Source organism: Callospermophilus lateralis, unplaced genomic scaffold (genome assembly GCF_048772815.1).
Source record: "Callospermophilus lateralis isolate mCalLat2 unplaced genomic scaffold, mCalLat2.hap1 Scaffold_73, whole genome shotgun sequence".
Taxonomy (NCBI): domain Eukaryota; kingdom Metazoa; phylum Chordata; class Mammalia; order Rodentia; family Sciuridae; genus Callospermophilus; species Callospermophilus lateralis.
In genome coordinates, this window is record NW_027515346.1 from 2087292 (window position 1) to 2108415 (window position 21124).

The 21124-nt window shown below is 38.7% G+C and overlaps 1 protein-coding gene across 1 annotated transcript in view; it reads left to right on the plus strand.

Annotated features, from left to right (window-relative positions):
- The first annotated feature begins 6525 nt into the window (after positions 1-6525).
- Positions 6526-21124, plus strand: part of LOC143389378 (VPS10 domain-containing receptor SorCS1-like) — a 93233-nt gene continuing 78634 nt past the window's right edge. Inside the window, 3 exon segments of the mRNA XM_076842488.1 lie at positions 6526-6557; positions 6559-7082; positions 9415-9438. Of these exon segments, the coding sequence (XP_076698603.1) occupies positions 6526-6557; positions 6559-7082; positions 9415-9438 (580 nt within the window).

Below are 21124 nucleotides of genomic sequence, written 5' to 3' on the forward strand. Positions count from 1 at the left end.
TTATGACAACAGTTTTCTGTGACAAACAATCATGGATCTATACCCATGAGTTTGGCTGAACTCATTCATGACTTCAGACTCTATAATATCCCCACATGATAAATTGCACGTTTACCACATGACATATTAAAAGGTTTTCTTTGACTTTTTCTGTAGCTCATTTTTCAAGCTACAGATAATAGTTCAGCTACATACTCAAAGGCTTATTTTATTGCCCAATCTACTGTTGACCTCCTAGAAGTTTGTAAGATGCAGACTTGCTGTACTTCAGCTCACACAGAAGACTAGATGACAAGAAAAAGAATGCAGTAGTTTAATCCATCTTTTCAATTGATTTCCAAAAGCAAAACTGTTGAGTTTCAACACCTGTTCTCTACTCTTGATATCTCCAGGAGTAGGGGGTCTTTACATATGGTTTTCTTTTAGAAGAAAATAAATTGATTCTAGAAAACTTAAATGGATTTTATCTCCTGGTCTTCTATCTAGAGAAACATGTTGAGTATTGAATTGGAGTTGGTGTTTGAAGTGTGAAGTGACTTTAACAATGACTAACAGCATTGACTGTTGACTCTGTGACATATGAAGTACCCTGAAACAAGGAATTGGTTCAACTTCCATTTTACATATTAGACATCAGGCATTCTGAAAGTCAAATGATAATATACAACTAGTTAGTGACATCAATTGGGATTTAAAGGTATAATTTTCATTTCAAAGTTTAGAATTTTAAGCCCACACTGTAGTGATTCCAAGCACCAGAGGCAGACAGACACAGTTAAACTTCATGCCTTCAATCACCTTTCCCTTCTTTGGTGTATCTCTGTGATATCACCAGAGAGAGCATGCTGTTGGGGATATCTAGACCGGAGGACTGGAGAACATCTGCTTTTTAGCACGATCAAACACAGAAATGGTAAGCACCACAACATATCTCATGTCTGCCTGACTGTGCTTCTGATTCTTTGACTTTTTTCTTTTTCTTTTTTTCCTTTGCAAGATATTCTTGTGCAAAGTCCCCCAAATCTTCTTCTTCAATAGCTTCTGGGCATTTTATAGAGCGCTATCCTGCTGGATTATTATGACTCAGAAATCTTCTGTGTTTTGCAGCAGTAATAACTCATCTTTGTATTAGAACTTTGCAAAGGAGGCAAAGATAACCTATGACTTCTTGTGAGATGGAAGCTTTGGGTTATCCTATTATTGGCCCCTAAAGAACTTTGGGAGTTGCTTCTTGTTTCTTCTATCTCTGCTCTTCCAGTCAGTTTTCCCAAAGAAACCAAAGGAAATGTAGCCCCAACTTTGGGTATGTGAGTTCACTTGTTCCTATTTGTACTTTTAAGGAAGTTGGGTTAGAAAAAGTGTGAGAGTTGGTTTTGTGATTTACTACATTGAAGTCTTTTCCTGTTAGACTTACAGGCTGAGGAAGTCAGGAGAAAGTGATTATAAAAGTAATTTTCTACAGTTTTTAGATCATTTTAAGACAATAAAGAAGTTGCATTAATGAATTCTTAGATTTGAGAGTAAAGGGTTATTTTTAAAAGCCTAATAATGTCATCTATAAATAAACTGACTTAGTTATAGTGCACATTTTATTTGTTTTACATTAAGTAGGAATATTTAAGTGGTAAAATATATCTGCATATATGAGTTCACAAAATGACACTGATAATAGTTCATGCTTTTCTTTTCCTATTTAATTATAAAAATATCCTTTGAAACCTGAAATGTCTGTGTGAATAAAATGTAATAGCCAAGTGTAAATAGTGTGAGATTTTAATACATACATACATATGTATGTATGTATATATATATATATATATATATATATATATACATATGCATATTGGAAACAGAATAGGACTAAATGAAGGAAAAGGGATAACAGAATTCTATTCTAAGTTTTGTCTCTAACTCTATGACCTTGGATAAATGTCTTTTTATTCTGTAAGATGCAGGCAAAAACTGCCCCCTACCTACCTTTTGGAGCTGCTGCAAGATTTATTAAACTAGGAGAAAAACAAAAGCAGTTTAGAGGTCTAATGAGATAGAATTCTCATAAATACAAGGCAGTATTGTTATTTGCAAGGTGTACAAAGTTGAGTTGGTTTTCATTACATCCATGAGAGTCAGGTAGATAATTTTAGCCTCATTTTCACAGATGAGAAGGCTTAAGTCTTTCTGCTAAAGCCACTTAATTTAGGTATATGATAAAGGTACGATGACTGGATTCAGACCTACATCAGTATTTATTGATATTTGAAAGTATTTTAAGGGGCAGTTTTTAAAATCCCAAATTTCCTTGGCAGCTGACAAGAATAACTTGCCTATTATTCTCTCTGGTTATCTTTCTGCGATTCTTCATAAAAATGATCTAAAAAGCAAGACACCTTGTCTCAATGGTATCCAAGGAGAGCCAAGTATTTTGAAAGCTATTAAAAGACATTGTTCTAATGATGAGGCATATAATGTGATTTAGTGCAAGTCAGCCAAGGTATCCATAAGAAATGGAGAAATGTAGGAAAAGGGGAAGAAGGAAATCCAGTAAAAGAATTAACTTGTAGGTCCTGCAGTGAGATTATGAGTGTAGTGACTATTCCGCTCTCTTTAAAATGACTCCACCACATACACCAAATAAAAACAAATGGAAATAGAGTATACATGTTCTCCCTTCCCAAACAAACTTGCTCATTTGTTTCCAAAATTGCTTGCTTATCCTTACTAAAAATGATTAAAAGTACTAGAGTGTCTGGTACACAGTAAGTCTCCAATAAGTATTATCTGTCATTAGTTGGAGTTGAAGTAAAAAGAACACTACATAAAGTTATGTGCCTCTCAGGAATAAAGATGCCTATGCAGAAGCCTTTGTACTAACTTCTAGTGTGATTCTCGATAACTGCACAACAACATCTGTAAAGTGGGGAAATGATAATACTAAGATAAATAAAAATCCCACTTGAGTTGGTACTTTAAAATCCTTAGCACAGTTTCTCACAGAGTACATATCTGATTTACAAAGTGTTAGCTATTAAGAGTTATTGCAGGTAGTCTTATTACACAAGTGCCAGCCAGCCATTATTTACTTATGAATGGACCAGATCATGAGGGAGACATTAGGAAATGATCTATAAGCTGATCTATAAGGAAGATGTGGTCATTATTCATATTAGTGTTTCTAGTGATTATTAGAAAAAAGTCAAAATAAAATGGTAGAAGACTGTAACATATGCTAAGAATGATCCAGTAAGAGACTGATTAAGAAAATGAGAAAGTCTTCTTTGGGTAGGGGGGTCAGATAAAGTCCCCATGGATGCATATTTGAAGTAAAATTCTTAAAGAGAAATCAATCATGGGAAGTTAAGGTGGTGGTGGGAATTCCCGGCAGTTGGAACAACATGTGCAAAGTTGCAAGTTAAAAAATTCTAGGCACATTGGAGGAAAGGTCAGATATGGATGAGTGGAGTATATGGATGAAGGAGAGAGAACTGCCAAATGGTATTTAGAAAATGGTAGCTGATGGCCATGCTAAGGAGTGTGGATAGTATTCTGTTTTCAATATTAAATTGATTAAGGGTGTCAAGCAGTGATGAGAAATTATATTTTTATAATTTTGAAAGACCACCTTTTCTTCACTATAGGGTAAAGTGTCTAAACTATTTTGATTATCCAGTAATTGATGATTGGGGAGTCTAAGTTTTAATTTTTTCATTAAAATTAAATATATCACCAAGCTGTATTATTTTCTTCCTGCAAATAAATAGGTCAACTTGTGGTGCTTTGGAGATAACTACTGGCAAAATATGATGGTACAGACCAATTGTGAAGTTGGGCAGTTAGTAAAGGGGTTGTTGGTCTAGCTAGTCAGGATGTGAAATGGTGAAAATCTAGACAAAGCAATGGTAGATTTTTCATATGCATAATGTGGAGACTTGTGGGAATTATCAGTGTATGAACTCTACTGGCCTTTTATATCAACTATTTTCCTAATAAACGATCCATTCTGATTGCATTATACTGATAAACCCTATTTAGTAGGTTGTTGGATTAAAAACACATTGAAATAGACTTTTCACCAGTAATAGTTTAGGATATTACTGGCACTTGTCCTTTCTACTTATTAATACAAGTCAAAGGGGAAAAAATGACACATAAGCATCCACAATATTTCTTGAAGCCAATTTTATCTATATTTTTGTAACTTTTTTTCTCAGATAATTAAAATCAGACATTAAAAATGTCTACAAAGTCCCAGCAAATGGACTGCAAATTCTTTGAATTACAGAACTTATTCTAATAGCCGTATTTGGAAAGATGATAGTTCTATGCTCTGGGAAGGAAAAATCCACCCCACTTGTACCAATTTTCTTCAGAAGAATTTTCGTTTTAATACTTAAAATAATACAGACTTTGGTATGGGAAGAGAAAACTAAGGCCAGAAAATATGAATCCACTAATTTATTCTTTTCCATTTTTTGCTTTTTCCAGTCCTGAATTTGGATGGGAATTTATTGGGTTCTGATTCTTTAATCTGCTTTTCCTTTCTTGGAGGGATTCCCACACACTTATCCAGACTAGAAAGGAGGTTACCGGGGCATAGAAAGAAGACATTAAGCAAATGATCCTGTAAAGCTCTGAAAGCCTTCTTGAGGGGAGGAAAATGAGCACCCTGGGTTTTGACAAAGAGCACTTGCACTTTGGAGAGGAAAAAGGACTTCTGGCCCTGTTCTCCTCCAGCTGTAGGAGAACATTCTGCCAAACAATGTTTCTGGAGGATCCATACTTGTGCAGTGAAAGGTGTTTTGGGAAGAATAGCCCATGGAGGTCCTTTAATGACAAAATAATATTATTCTGTCCTGCTCTGTACTCTAACATAATGGCAAAGAAGACTTCCTCTCTGTATTTGCACTTTCCTTGCATTGATTATAAGAACAGTGACTTAAATAATCTTCTAAAAACACCTCTCTGGATTAGCTTAATATCTTAGAAGTTTCTCTTGGGCAGCATTAGAAAGGGTTTAATGAATCCAAGAGTCGGTACCACTCTGCATTACTTCCAAGTTGGTCTCACTGCAAACCCAGAATTCAAATCTTCAGTGAGTTTACCATCTAAACTTTAAACAGTAGCAGGGGAGCTGAGTTGGGTTGATATTATAATAATACAATTGCAGAATTTTAGGAGTGGAAGGTATTTTAAAGGTCATCTAATGCAACCAGTTTATTTTAAAGGGGGCAAACTCAGAGATTGTGACTTCTCTGAGATCTCAACAGCAACCTACTAAGAGTGTCCAGAATAGACTTGCTAATGGAGATCTCAAGTCTTGTGTTGGTGACACTGAGCTAGGCACCAAAGGACAGAGGGTAAATATAGCACCATGCCCCCCCTTTCCTATATTTATTTCATATACAAATACATTATAGACTCACAATGCATATTTATTGAATTGATGGTTTCCTATCATGTAGGGCACTATGCCAAGCATTGAGGATAAAATGTCAAACAAACTGAATAGGTCTTTTTGTCCGAGTTGTTCACAATTGGTATTCCTGTCTTTAGTGAGTTTGCAGTCCCTTAGTAAAGCCAAAATGTTATTATGCCTACAAAACTCCAAGTGGAACCTTGGTTTAGGAAAGTGTTCTCAAATATGTTTGCAGGCAGAAAGACTGGGTTCAAATACAGTGAGTGATTTAGGAGATCAGGAAAGGAATCTTAAGCGTAATAATCGATGGAAAATCCCCTAAACACACACACACACACCTACTTCCGCGAGATCATTTAATTACATCACTCTCTGCTGCTGCCTTTTCGGGATCTCCCCCAGGCTGCTGGGACCCAGGCTCTGCTCAGAGTAAGGTTGAGATGCGAACCCTCCGAGAACAAGAAAGGCAAAGAGGAAGAGCCCACCCATCTACCTCCTAAACTGGAGAACACCAGAAAAAGGGGAAAAGGGAAACAGCAGCAGAGACTGGTAGAAACGGTAAACCAGGAAAAATAAATAAATAAATAAACCCTCCACACAGCGACAGCCTGGGAACCTTGGGCTGGCCGCCCCCACGGGAAGGGTGCGCAAGCTCTTCACAGGGAACCCGAGACCGCAGACCGCGGGGGCGCAAAGCCGGAGGTGGCGGCGCCTGTGAGGCCGCGGGGAGGGTCGCGGCGGTGCATCCAGTGCCCGCAGCCCGGGTGCGCAGCGCAGCTAGGCGGCGGGACGCAGAGCCCAGAGCCCCGGCAGCGCCAGCCCTCCCTCCCGCGTCGCCCGCCAGCCAGCGCGCCAGCGCCCGCTCAGCCTGTGACTTCAGTGCAGCTCCACACCCGCGTGGCGGCGGCTCGCTCGGTCCGAACCCGCGCTCGGCACAAGCCCAGCCCCGGAGAGCGGCTGCCACTTGCCCGGCGCCTGCTCTGCCCGCCCCACAGCGGCCCAACTTGGATGGAGTTGGGGTCTTGAGCACCTGCCCCCGCCGCCGCCAGCGGAGAGCCTCACCCCGCCTCCTTTGGTCTGGGACCCCTTCTCTGCTCCTCTTGGCTCCCGCGATGGGAAAAGTTGGCGCCAGCGGCAGCTCCGCAGCTGAGTGCGCTTCTTGGCTGAGCGGGGCTTTTAGTCCTCTGCGCCCCGGGCGCCTGCAGCAGTGGTTCTTGCTGCCCCCCACCGCACCCAAACTCCGCCGGACGCTGGACCACGAACCCAGGGGGCTTTTTCCACCAAGGACCGTCAGGCAGGGCTCCTGCCACGCCCCTGCCACTTCTTGTGCGCCCCCTGTTTGCAGTGGCCCCCGGGGACCGAGCGCTATCCCTGGAGCCGGCCCGGAGCACTGGGGCGTCGGTCTCGGTTGCCGCACGCTGCAGCCAAAGGAGACGAAGTGGAGCGGTTCAGGAGAAAGCAGAAAGGGTAGAGGGCTCCAGTAGGAGCCCCCGGGGAGTACTGAGGGATGGAGGGCAGCCAGAGCTTGGGACTCGGGAGCGGGACCTGGACAAAGCCACCCGCTTCCGAATGGAGGAGCTGAAACTGACCAGCACCACGTTTGCGCTGACAGGAGACTCCGCACACAACCAAGCCATGGTCCATTGGTCCGGCCACAACAGCAGCGTGAGTAGATTGGGATTGGGGGCAAAGGAGTGAAAGATGGAAAGGGTTAAAGTCCACTGTTTGATCTGATGAAGAATTGGGGGAGATGGGGCTTCGGGTCTTGTGAGATCCTGCAAACTGAAGTCTTCTCTGCCCTCCTCCCTCAGGAGTTAATATAACCTACTATGAGGCTAACCTCCACCTCCCTCTCCTACCCAAATCATCAGAGCCCTCTCCACATCCCAAAGGAAGATTCCAACTGAGCATCAAATCCCTATTTACTTACACCATGGGGACAGTCATGGTCTGGAAGTCAGAGTCATAGAAATGGGCCATCTTCAGTTCATTTGTGGTTACAAGGTTAGGGAGGTAGGATAAGGGAGAATAAGGACTGTCTTGTCAAACTGACCTTTGAAACCCCCTCAACTCTTTGAGCATGATTTTCACCAACAGTAAAATTAGAAATCATGTCTGTAAGTATATTATGCAAGGAATTACAGGGGGAAAAAACTTGCTTTTTTTTTTCTAAACTGCTTCCTCCCATTGCTTCTTTTTTCCACACTATAATATGAGAGATGAGCTTTGCACTTTGATGGCTATCCACCTTTAGAAGAGAGTTGCTCACAAGCTTCTCAGAAGGACTGCCTATTCAGGACTTGCATATTCCCGAATCCTACACTAGAATTTGAACCCCTTAGGTGCTAGTAAGCCATCATGTTGTATAAATCAAATTAATGTATTTGCCTGTGCATATGAAGCATTGTCTTGTGTTTTTTACATGGGGCGATATCTACTTTTTGAATAGAGTGAGTTCAACTTCCTCAAAATTGGACTGATTCTTGAATCTTTTCTCCTAAATGCCATTACGAAGCCTGATAATTTTTTCCCTGAATCTTAGGGAAAGATTGATTCTTATTCAGAATTTGTATAAGCATGTAGGTGTGGGGCTAAGGTTGTGGCTCAGTGGTAGAGTGCTTGCCTAGCATGCATGAGACACTGGGTTAGATCCTGGCACCACATAAAAATAAACAAAATAAAGGTATTGTGTTCATCTACAACTAAAAAAAAATTTTAAAAATGTAGGTGTGGCAAAGGAAAAGATCTACCTTAGAATTTCCAACATGTTTTATAGCAAACAATAGTAGAAATGTCTTCAAAGGCATGGGAATAGTGGTTCTCATTAGGCTCATCTTTATCAGAAACACTAGGTCAATACCTAAGCACTTAAGGCCTTATGGGAGGCTCTGTGCAGAGTAGCTGCCTAGGCAGTTTCTGTCCTCAGGAAGCTTGCTCCAGGAAGCCCGGTAATGACAAGAAACTACCCACATCTACCCATCCCAGAATGGAAAGACTGATTAAATTGGTGTTCATGGTGGTGGTATTTGCAAGAAACATATGAAGTTACACTGTAGTGGGAGAGAAGTCTAGAACAGATCTAAGCACAGAAATGATATTCAATAAACAGCTGAAGATTGAGTGAATTAAGTAATGAGTCTTGGAGATTCTTTTCCCAAGGCAATCTCTGAGCAGGACTTTGGGAGATCATAACTCATTTTGAGAAAATTAGGCTTATGCACTCTGATGCCAAAACACTTGGGCATCCTGTCTGTCATCCCTCTGCTACCCCTCCGTGTAGCTTTGACACATACTCCACATTACTGACCATTTTTCTTCTGGGAAACAGCCAGAAAGGGCATTCTCTTGAGCATCCTGACTGGCATTAATCTCTAGCTATGGGCTTTCATTTCACTTCCTGTACAAATCCATCTCTAGATTCTGTGCTTGACCTAAGGTTAGATGCCAGGGGAACAAAATACTGATTCTCATTTCATATCACAATTGTTGCCATAAATAGCAAGTTTTATGTCCTGGTATATCTCAGGGATGCACAGTGATGGATGAGCTTCTGCTGATTAAAAAAAAAAAGAGTCCATAACTCTCAAACTATAGTTCAAGTTGAAGTAAATGATAATAATAAAGCACAACTAATACACTGCTGAATTATTCGTGTTTATTATAAAAACCGCACCCTCAATGTCAGAGAAGCCACATCCCTTTCAGCGTTATCTTTCACCGGAATGTCTCAGGAATTGCCTGGTTTTAAATGCAAAGGAAGACTGAGGTATTGGATCAGAATCATTCTACAAAAGAGCTTAAAGAGAAGAAATCATTATAAGTTATGGCTAAAAATTGATGTAAATAATGAATAGAAATAGTTAGGATTTATAAATAGAAGTAATTAATTGCAAATGACTATATTTAATGCAAATGATAATTTGATGATAGGCTTTAAATCCTAACCCCCCCCCCCAAAAATGGCAGGAATGATTGCTGGCACTTTTGCCTATTTATCTAAGTCATCATTATCATTGACTTAACTGATCATCCTACTTTCTAAAAATTCTGCCACCTCTAGTTTACTCTACACAGCAACCAAAATGATTCTTTTAAAGATATTCTCAGTTCCTTCTTTATTGTCATTCCCTCCTGTGCCTTCCCTTTCTACACAGTTACACCCGAACTACTTATCCCGGGAGGCAGCCCCTGCCTGCCTCTTGCAATTCATTACCCACTGAGCAACAAGCTTTTTTTTTTGTGGTTTCTCCTGCACAGCTAGAATCCCCTGCACTGTGGTTGCCTCTGCTTCCAATGCAAAGCCATGCCCCTCTCTAGTAATGTCATCTTCCAAAGCCATCTGATATAAAGTAGTTACCCCACTGTCATTGCAACACTCTTTATTCATCTGAATACTTATGTAAACAAAAAATATCAATTATTTTCCTTAGGCTAGAAATGCAAATTCCTTGATTAGAATCCTTGCTTATTTTATGTCATACACAGTGCTCAGATTAGCTCTGTCTTATGCTGTATACTGTTCATCTGATTCATTGAGTGATAAATTCAGTAGTGTGTAGGCACTATTTCCTAAGAGTGTCATAACACTGCTTTTTCCACTTGCACTTGCAATGGACTAGAATATGTTTTCTTTGTCTAGTAGGTGGCTCTAAAGATTCATTGGTCCAATTCATTTCCTTCACTTAGAATATGAAAATTCAACCATCCCAGAATGCTGGTGATATTTAAGGGAAAATAACCACTCAGACACAGTATTAACAGTTTTATAGGGTTCAAGGTTTCCTGTAATTATGCAAATCTCTTTGGACCTTGGATGCAATGAGCTCATTGTATATCAGTAAATATTTAGAAAGTGCTATGTATGGACTAAGTGTTTGACGATCATGTTGATGAGTGATTCCTCTCAGCAACCTTGTGAGGTCAATCAGCATTATTAAACATATCTCAGAGAGTTTGGGAAATTTGCCCAAGGTCACTCAGCAGGTCATTGGCAAAGACTGCATTGGCAACTTCAGAACCCATTACTGTGACAAGCCCTGGCACTGACTCTTCTTGGAAGGGTGACCCTTAATCACTTTTCTTATATGGTAGGCATATAAACACTAAATGTTCTGCAGTGAGAAAAATACAAAGGCCTTGAGTTGAAGAAGTTATTGGTGCAATTAAAACTTGCAGCCAGCTTTGAAAATTGAAAATGCTACTCAAAGGAGAGAAGAATTGGAGGACATATTATTTTTTGAAAGAATGAGAGAAATATAACTTTAAAAATAGGAATATAAAAATTAGAATGTATATAGAAATTTAATGTAGGTGACTTCTGGGGTGGGACTAAAAATAATAAACTATAGAGCCAAAATATTTTAGGAAGAATTTAGGTAGATCATGGTATCAGAAACTCCAAGCTCTCCAAAATGACATGTCTCCAATCCAACTCCATTCAGCAGGGGTGTTGATACTTTATATGAAGATAGAATCTTTTTTTTAAGTATGTAATATTTTCAACTTTGAAGCCTAATATTAAAATGATATAGGTCCCACTGTTATTAACATATCCTGCTCAATATCTCTTAGAAATATGTATCTAGACAACTGATTTCAATTTTGAGAAGTCACAATGCTTCTTCACTTTCCATTTATTTTTTTTTCTATTTATTGTTTCTCCTTTGGGAATTTAAGATGGCAAAGCAGATCCAGGTCAATGATTTATGTATGTTCTATGTGATTTTGTTCTTTGGACCTTCAAATGATATCTCCCAACTCTGTTCCCTGGAGGCAGATTGTTATGAAGGAAAGAGTTGGACCACCATGGTGACGACTTGCTCTGGTTCTTGTCAGCCACATGCTTAGCATGCTGCAGGGAGTTACATTGTTTAGTCCTTCCAGCAATCCTGTGCTCAGAGACCACTGTGATCCCCATTCTGCAGACAAGGAACTGTCTCCTAGAACCTTCACTGTATTACAACCTTAGTGAAAATCATCTTCCCCTTATTTGGAAGCCCCAGTGACTTCACATGGCCCCAGAGGTTCCCTGTGGTCTCAGCACTTTTATCTTGACGTGTAACAATCTTTATGCTAGTTCTACCTTTCTTGACGCCTTTGTTCCAGCATGGTCACCTCCTTGCCACATGTCACATGCCCTCTGCTTGGGTCTGTCTTGTGCCCTTGCTTTTCCCTCTCTTTGGACTAGGTACATCACTCATATTTATTCTCAAATACATCATCAGGGAGAGCTTCTTTGTGCTGCATAAAGCACTACACCTTGTCTTTCAGTCTTTTCTACTCTGCTAACTCCTCCTTTGTCCTTACCATTTTTGAAAAATTATTTGTTTGATTATATGCTGATAGTCTGTCTCCTCCCTCTAGAACTTAGGCTCATAAGAATGTCAATTGTGTGTTTTCTTTTCTCACCTTATTTTTTTTTATTAGTTGCTCAAGACAATACAATGATCTTGACATAGCATACATTTGATTCAAATAGGGTATGAATTCTCATTTTTCCACGTGTCCAGATTGCAGGATCACATTGGTTATACATCTATGTATATACATACAGCAATCCTAGTGTCATTTGTATTCTGCTGCCCTCCCAATCCCCCCCTCCCCTCCTATCACTATTCTCTACCCATTCTACTGTGACACTTCTCTCTCTCTCTCTTTTTTTTTTCTTCCCTTCCCCCTCACACCATCGTACTTGTATTTTGTGAACCCATGAGGGTCTCCTTCTGTCTTCCGTGCAATTACCCTTTTCCCTCCCTTTCCCTCCCACTTCTTTTCTTTGTTTTATGGTAATCTTCTTCTCATGCTCTTCCTTTCTATTCTGTTTTGAGTCATCTCCCTTATATCAGAGAAGACATTCGGCATTTGATTTTTAGGGATTGGCTAACTTCGCTTAGCATAATCTGCTCTAGTGCCATCCATTTCCCTGCAAATGCCATGATTTTGTTATTTTTTAGTGCGGAGTAATATTCCATTGTGTATAAATGCCACATTTTTTTTATCCATTCATCTGTTGAAGGGCATCTGGGTTGGTTCCACAGTCTAGCTATTGTGAATTGTGCTGCTATGAACATTGATGTAGCTATGTCCCTGTAGTATGCTCTTTTTAGGTCTTTTGGGTATAGAAAAATAAAAATATCCAAAGCTCAAGTAAGCACCCTTCCCAGGAAAGCAAGTATCCCATCATCTATGGGGAAAAAATGAAACCTAACAAATTGACCTCAGAGCATAGTGTGTGACACTCAGGGATCAACTTACACAATTGAGGATATTTGAGTCATTTTAATATTAGGGCAGTGGGTAAATTTCATTGTCCCTGCTAAGTGTTTAGCTGCTATCCTTTCCGAATACATTTTTCATTACTTTTATATGTAAGCTTTGATGGAAGGGCTAGGAAGGCCAAGTAACACCTGGCTTCATGTGATCAATATTTAATGTTGCATATTCCAAGAACAGAGCTACCACACGGTTCCTTAAGCCAACTGAGTGTCATTGGAGAGTGAAGCCCTTTGGTAGAAATAGAACATGACAATAGCACTTTCAGCTCAACTTCATTTTCTAATGCGGGTCTTAAGACAAGGAATATGTAGACATGTACCATCTCCTGTCTGCAGCAGTACATTCTTTAAGGCTGGAGGGAAAATCTGTAATAGTTCCCCTTGCCATCAATATACTTGGAGTCTTTGCTAAATGTTTGGCAAGGAGTCCTCACTGAACATAAAATTGACTGCAGGATGATAACCAGCAGATATTACAAACAACAGTTGTTCACTGTTAGAAGTGTAAATCCAAATTTGGGGAGCACCATTTGGAAATTCTATCTTTCTCAGACACTCTATTTTGCCTTTATAAATTTTGTGGCACATGAATGGATCAAACATGTTAATATTAAACAAGCTTGCTTCATTTGAATCCAGGCCAGATTCATTATTGCTGTGTGGCATTGGGCAAATCACTGATCTTGAAGTCTTAGTCTCCTCAAATGTAAAATCTGGATCCTACTTAACTCAAAGGATGTTGTAAGAATGAAATGAGATCTTCCTGGTAAAGTGCTAAGCCTAGAATGTGGTATGTATTAAGCATTCGGTGGACGTGCACTACTATGATTCACAAACTATTTAGCATAGTAAGTTATGGGTATAGGGTGCTGTAGCCTATGAAAATTGACCTCATTATGGTGATGAATGGTGTACCAGTTGAATCAGAAATGCCTGCGGATTAGGCATGTGTCAAAAGACAAAAACTTTTATGAAGCTGAACAGATATACGCCCTTCTCTCCCTAATTTATCTTGCTCTGTGTTGCTTATAAATGTATATTAAATGTTTTCCATAGCTATATTTCTGCACAATATTTAATAAATTAATTTAATTTATAATACAATTCACATATACATTTGTATATGTTCTTTCTTAATGAGTTCCCTATTTCTTTAATATTTATGTCTCATAATTATCTTTGCCCGATACAATCTCGGCACAGAGTCCTGACGTTTTCATGCTCCACCACACTCCAAAACGAAATACAACAATCTAATATAAACTTTTGCAAATAAGATTTCTAATAGTAGAAGAGAACTTTTCAAGGTAGTGTGTTCAATTTCGTTCGGCAACATTGATCACTGTGTGGTTTCTAAGATGCAGCTGCAATCATGGAGAGAGATGCAGAAAACTAAGCACAAATGCACATTGCTTCCCAGTAGATGGCCACCAGGAGAGAGATCAGACCCATACATTTGTGAGACGTGGATGAATATGAAAATCAACAGGAAGAGGTTCGAATGAGTTACTTGGGGGGTACAAAGCAGAGTGTAATTCTGTTGAGCTGAGGGATGTCAGAAGGTTCATTGTCGGAAGGGATATTTAAGTCTAGCTTTGAAGTATCTAAATGAATTGCTATAGGAAGAAGGGTGAAAGGGTAAATATGAACTAGCCCTGCTCTTAGAGAATGGTGTCGAATAGCACACAATCCCAAACTGTAAACATCGACAGTGACAGTACAATTGCAGAAGGATCTGTGGTGTCATAGAAGAACAAAGACTTTGAGTTGATTGGCATGGTGAGAAAAGGCATCTCAAGGAAGGTGACTTTGAGGTAGACTTTTTAAAGTTGAGAAGCCATACATATCCCCTGCCCTCTCCCAGCTACACAGCTTGTTTCCTTAGCAGTGGATGCTGTGGTCACAAAGACATGGAGAGGTGAGAAAGCCTGCATCTATGAGAAGGAACTGGTAGTAAATTTACCTGTAAGGCTGAAAAAAATTTAACCAATTAGAAATAGTAATTGTGTGTTCTAGGACATGGAAATAGAACTGGAGTGGAGGGTGCATATAGGAGACAGTGGGGATAGGCAAACGTGTATCTGTGTGTGTGTGCGCGCGCCCGTGCGTGTGTGCACATACAAGAATGAAGTCAAGAATTTCCACCTAATTTAGCAAACTGTGTCTACCTTTTACCTGCTCCAAAAAAGCTGAACAGGAGACCTCTGCATAAATTACTTGTCTTTCCTATTTTTAAGCAAAATAGTCAAAGATCTATGTATCTGAATTAATGTTGGTTATTTTTTTATACTCAAAAATAGACATGTCTCTCAGATATGTCAGAGATAAGAATACCTGTTATCTTTAATGTTCTCTCTATCATGGGACAAATTACCCATAGCAGAAAAATTGCTGCTGCACTGCATTGGATACTCTAGTGCCACCATTTCCTTGGAACAATGTATAGACAACTCCAATCAAATACATTATAAAATTTTCTTATATCAACTACCCTTTAGGAGTAGAAACATTAAGAATACAGCATAAAGAGAAATCTGGGGGGAGGAAAATGGCACAGAAAGTTCAGAACTTTTAAAACTTATTAGCACATACATACCTGTTCCTTTCTTTTATTAAAAAAAATAAAAACCTTGTGTGGCATTACAACTTTTATAAAATATGGCAGAATAGTAACATGTTTAGATCAAATTTATGTAACTCCCCTTAAATCCAAGATTGAAACCCCTGAGCTGATTCTGCAAGTTAACCTGGAAAGCTCCGGGATTCCAGGAAACAGAGAGATGCTCCTTCAACTCAGGCTGCACCATAACGTCGGAGCAGAACATTTAAATTATATGTTTAGGGTGACAGCAAACGTATTTCAGGGCACAATCCTTAGGAAGCAGGAGACAATTTCCTTCAGCCCCACGTCATCATCTGATGTAGATTGCCTATTATATTCTCAAGGTATTATGAAAAATGGATTTGGAGATATTTTCTTGACAGTGGGAAGACTAATGGAATCTTGTGACTGTATTTAGAATGTGCAGAGGTTTGTTATAACATGATAATAGAAATATCAATTGCACTGACAGGTTAAAAAAATCTGTCAATGAATGGTAATGAAGTTACTTAAATGTCGACTCACTCACAAACATTTTCCAAACCCTAAATTATTCTCACGGCTGTAACCTCATGCGTCCTAAGTTATTAAGGAGCAGAGTCTGTGAGGCAGCCCGTGTGCCTTTAGCTTGGGAAGCTATTTTTATGCCACCAAATGCACGGGGAGCCATGAAAGTGCCTGTCCTTAATGATTTTAGGAAAGAAACAAAACGCAGATTCTGGGGTTGCATGATTTAGATGCGAGCACTATTCTTCTTTCAAGGCTTCTCATTCGCAATGGTCTAAGTAAATGCCCTGATGCTTCCTGACCCCATGCCTCCCTCTGTAGCCCAAGTCTTTGCTTTGTGACCTTGGCAGTATGGCTCTGTGTGTCTGAAATGAGCATCTTCCTTCCCTGGGGTTCTGGGATGAAGAAGTTCAGGATATGTGGATACTTTCTAAAGCCTTATTGAAGGAGCAGCTCAGTGCTTCCTGGTTTGGTGTGTCCATTAGATTGCTGGCATTGTTTCGCCTTTCACATGGAGAAGGTACCTGCTATCTGTCAGCACTGTCCTCACAGCATGCAGAATGATCAGGATATGGGTACCAGGCAGATGTTTCTAGCTGAGAAGCACAGGGGTGAACTCTGGTTTCTAGTTGCGCATATGGGTAGCTTAGAGTTGCCACACTTTCCTAATAACAAGTAAAATGTAGGCAAGATAGAAAATCTATTGAAATCCTCCTCTGATACCTGTCAGAGAATAAGGTCTCAGGGCAAATGCTGCTCTCAAAATTGGAGTCACCATCAGTCAGATGCCCCAAATCAGAGCTTCTCAGGGTAGAAGCTCACAAGCAGAAATTTCCACAGGAACTAGTGCTGTGTTATGAGAACCTCAGCTGAAGCCAACAAATTGCTGGATGTGGTGTGGACAAATATAAAAGTTAAGAACTCTAGTGGCAGGGCTGGGGTTGTGGCTCGGTATTACAGTGCTTGCCTAGCATGTATGAAGCACTGGGTTTGATTCTCAGCACCACATATAAATAAATGAATAAAATAAAGGTCCATCAACAACTTAAAAAAAAAGCCTCTACAGAGGCTCAGTCATAGGGGACCTCATGCCTTTGTGAATTTTACCTCTAGGGACTCTACCTACCCCTCAGAATTATGCTGGAGGAAAAATGTTCTGGACTTCCAGAAGGGAAGAGGAGGATTTAACCATTTTGAAAAGTTCCAGTGCATTATGTTCTCAATAAGACTCATCCTCTGGAGAAACTAGTGAAACTAAACCTACTCTACTGAGAATTTATGAGAGCCTAAAGCAAGCTGGGAATGGGAAAATAGGTTAAGTCCAGACCCCTTTAAACTTATGTCTCATCGAGACAGGTGAAAAACTGAGGAACACAGAAAAACTGGGGAACATCACAGTATAGGGAACAGGCTTAGCGAAAGCCCAAGACCTAATCATAGCTCTATCAGATACCCTCCCCTTTCCACATGACCAGAGGCTCAGCGGTCGAGTGCTTGCCTAGCATGTGTGAAGCACTGGGTTCGATTCTTATGATTCATTAGAAGACTGAACATGGTAAGGAAAGGATCTCTGTACTTGAACATATCTCAATAGAAACTTGAAAAACTTGGAACCAAACAACAAAAAAATACTGGGGGGAAAAAACAGAGAACAAAATATTCCAAAACTGTTGGACAACTAGGAATATGTAACATATATGCCATGGGATGACCAGAAGGAGAAGAAAGAAAGGTGTGAATCAAAGAAAGAAGTGAAGATAGTTGATATTTTTGCAATCTAATGTCAGATATCAGACCACAGGTCCAGAAACCTCAGTGAAACTGTACCTAGATACATCTTATTCAAACTTTAGGATATCAAAAATGAATAAAAAACATCTTGAAAAATGTCAGTGTGGGGGACACCTTTCCTCTAGAGGAGAAAAGATGATATTTACATCAGATTTCTCAGATTCATGCAAGCAAGAAGAGAATGGAGTGAAACATTTCAATTTGTTGAGAGAATGTCAAAAACTTAGATTTCTATACCCTGAAAAATTATCCTTTAAAATTGAAAGTTAAATAAGGACTTCGTCAGCAAAAAATGAGAGATTTCTTGTCAATAGATTTGCTTTGAAAGACATGCTAAAAGAAATTGTTCAGAGAAGAAAATGGTGTAGGTCAGAAACTCAGATCTACAAAAAGAAAGGAAAAGGATCAGAGAATAAATAAGTAAAAATAAACAAACTTTCATTTTTCTTATTCTTAATTGATCTAAATAATATCAGTTATTCAAAATAATAATAATATATTTGATTGTAGATGTCCATATATGTGTGTGTATGTATATACACACACATTTATTTATGGGTATCTGCTTTTATGTAAGTGAAATGAATCATGTTAATATAAGGGATGACAGGGAGGATGTAGGAATATTTTTCTATCATATAATAATTGCACTTCTCATGAAGAAGTGCAGTGTTATGTGAAAATGGACTTAGATTAGTTGTAAATTTATAGTACAAATTCAAAATAAAGGAAAAGAAGAAATATAATTGATAGACTAATAAAGGAAGGAAGTAAAATCATATAAAACACTCAAAGCCACCGAAGGTAGAAAACATGTTGAAAAGAAAAGGAACAAAGAACAAGAACAAGGAATTGAAAATGGTAATAAACAACAGTGTTAATCAAACTGTATTGATAATCACTTTTTAAATGTCAACATTTTAAATTCACCAGTTAAAAAAGATTGTAACAATGGATCCAAAAAACAAGACCTAACTACATGCTGTGTAGAGGAAACTCATTTCAAATATAAAGATATATACAGGTTTAAAGTAAATTTTCATTGCTCTCAGATCCTTATGAGAATTTCTGTTTATACTTCAAATTAAAAAAAATTGATTCTCCATGGAAGACCTTCTGCCTGTTCAGTGTGTATGAGAAAAACTCAGTTTTTGGTTTTCACCATGAAGTGCTTCAGTTTCAGATCTTGTTCCTTTTACTAAGAAAGTCTAAACTAGATTATCTAAATACACCTGATTTTCCATCTACAAGTCACTTCTTGTGGCTTTTGGAAAGAGGTAGGATGGAATTAAAGGTATAACCTCTGTGGGTTTGGCCTTAAATACATTGGTTTTCCTTTATTTTATTTTACTTTATTATTATTATCTTTTTGGTACTGAGGATTGAACTCAGGGTGCTTAACCATTGAGCCACCTCCCCAGCCCTTTTGTGTTTTATTTGGGACAGGGTCTCCTTAAGTTGCTTAGGGCCTCACTAAGTTGCTGAGGCTGGCTTTGAACTTGTGATCTTCCTGTCTCAGCCTCCTAAGCCATTACAGTCATGTGCTATTGTGCCTGGCTGATTTTGCATTTTAAAAGGTCTTCCTTATTTATAATATTCATCTCATAAAATTCTGCATGTGAGAGTTTGGATTTCATTATAAACATCTAGTGAAGGATCCTTTCTATTATTTTATCTGTTAGATTTTTAAGCATAATACCCTATGCAGCAATGGAATTCTGATAAAATTATTTTAAAAGCAAAGCATAAAATCTTCAACTCTCACATTCCAGTTCTTACCATTAAGTCTCTGATCCAAGTCCTACATAGAACTACTAGCCTGTTTCCTTCAAAATCTGATGGACTAAATTCAGCTGCATTTAAAGATGTTGTAAAAGCCCCCATAAATGTTTTCTTTGCTTAGCAAACTAAATCAAAATAAGATTCAATGAAATTTTTCTTGTAGGCTCACATTATGGGTTTTAGTAAATGTTGGGCAAAAAAAAATTTAAAAACATACAAACAAGAAAAAAAGATATAAAACAAATAACAAAAACTATCATTAATAGGTTGCTTATTGTATGCTAGTCAAGGTGCTCAGGATTTTTATGGATTCATTGAATTTACAAAAGATGCTGTTGATTTAGTGTCTCATTTGATTGCATACAGACTATAAGAGACCCAATCATACATTTCATCTGCAGCTTCTTGTGGAAACTAGGCATATCCTGTATTGATCCCTTTTTCAAGTGTAATGAGGAATTTTGTTGTCTCCTAGGGATCATAGGTTCTTGGAAGGCAGGTGGGTTGCCTCTGATGTGGTTTCTTCACCCTTCAGAGCAACTTATCTCAGTTCTGTATATTTAGTAAATACTTAAAGACATGCTTTCAAATATTCTGAAAGTCACTATTTAAGAAGTTTATAAGGGCTGAATAAAGATTAAAGATCAAAAGCAAAAGGAGGCAGGCTTTGACTTAATCACTAGAATATTTATCTTCCTGAAATGCTGCTGGTTTTCTTTTTTTCTTTATTTTTCTTTTTTAAAGCTTTCAACTTCTAGCATAATCTAGGTGTTGACAGAAGTTTTGTTTTTAATCTATAGATAAGCCAACCTACAGACAAAGCCTGAAGATAAAAATGCTTGCTTTGGAATGTTTTTTAACAATGATATAACTTGAGAACTCAAGACTTCATAATTGCATCTTGAATGTGTCTGTCCATGATGCATATTTTAAGAACACTTCCTTTTTTTTTGTTTCTGATTTTTTCCTTTGCAAAAGTTGTCACTTTATGGTAAGCACAGGCTGGTATTTTCATTTGCAAATTTTATTTATTTTAAATATTTTTATTTTTCTCCTTTCCTCATGAAGCCAAGATTCATTTATTTCTTTTGCAGTTTTGTTTTTGATATTTTTTCCCCAAATAGTGTTGCTCAGAACACTAATCTCATTTGATGTCACTCAATAATAGATCCTATAAACAAATATGTTTGGAAAATGTTACATGAATTATGTATGTAAGAGGCTTGGTGCATATTAGAATAATACAATTTGTGAAGTACAGGAACATTAAATTTTGCCTAATCAAGCATTTCCAAATAATTTAATTCTGGAAAATATCCGTTCCCCTATGCCTAGGGTTGATATTTAACGTGTTTAACAAACCAGTACATTGGCTTACAGGTCAGTCTGCTCCTCAACATGTCTTCTCACCTGCTGGTTCAGAGCCTATGTTCTTTGTAGACTATGGATCCCACAGTTGACCACAGGATGATAACTGTGGATTGGGGATGCAGTTGAGCACTAATAATTTCTTTCCAGTATGCAGGACCACACCAAGGTCACTGTCTCCCCTACTTGGACATAGGCTGATTGTCATGGACATTGACCAAACAGCACTGGTGCTGGTCTTGATGCTAGAGAAAGTTTCTTGAGACCTCTGCTGTGCCAATCCTCAATCTTTTGCTTGCTGGACTGTTAAGAGACCTAGAGGGTACCTGATAGGCCATGGAGGTAAGGCTGCAAGAGCAGCTGCTCAGAAATCTTTGTACTATAACT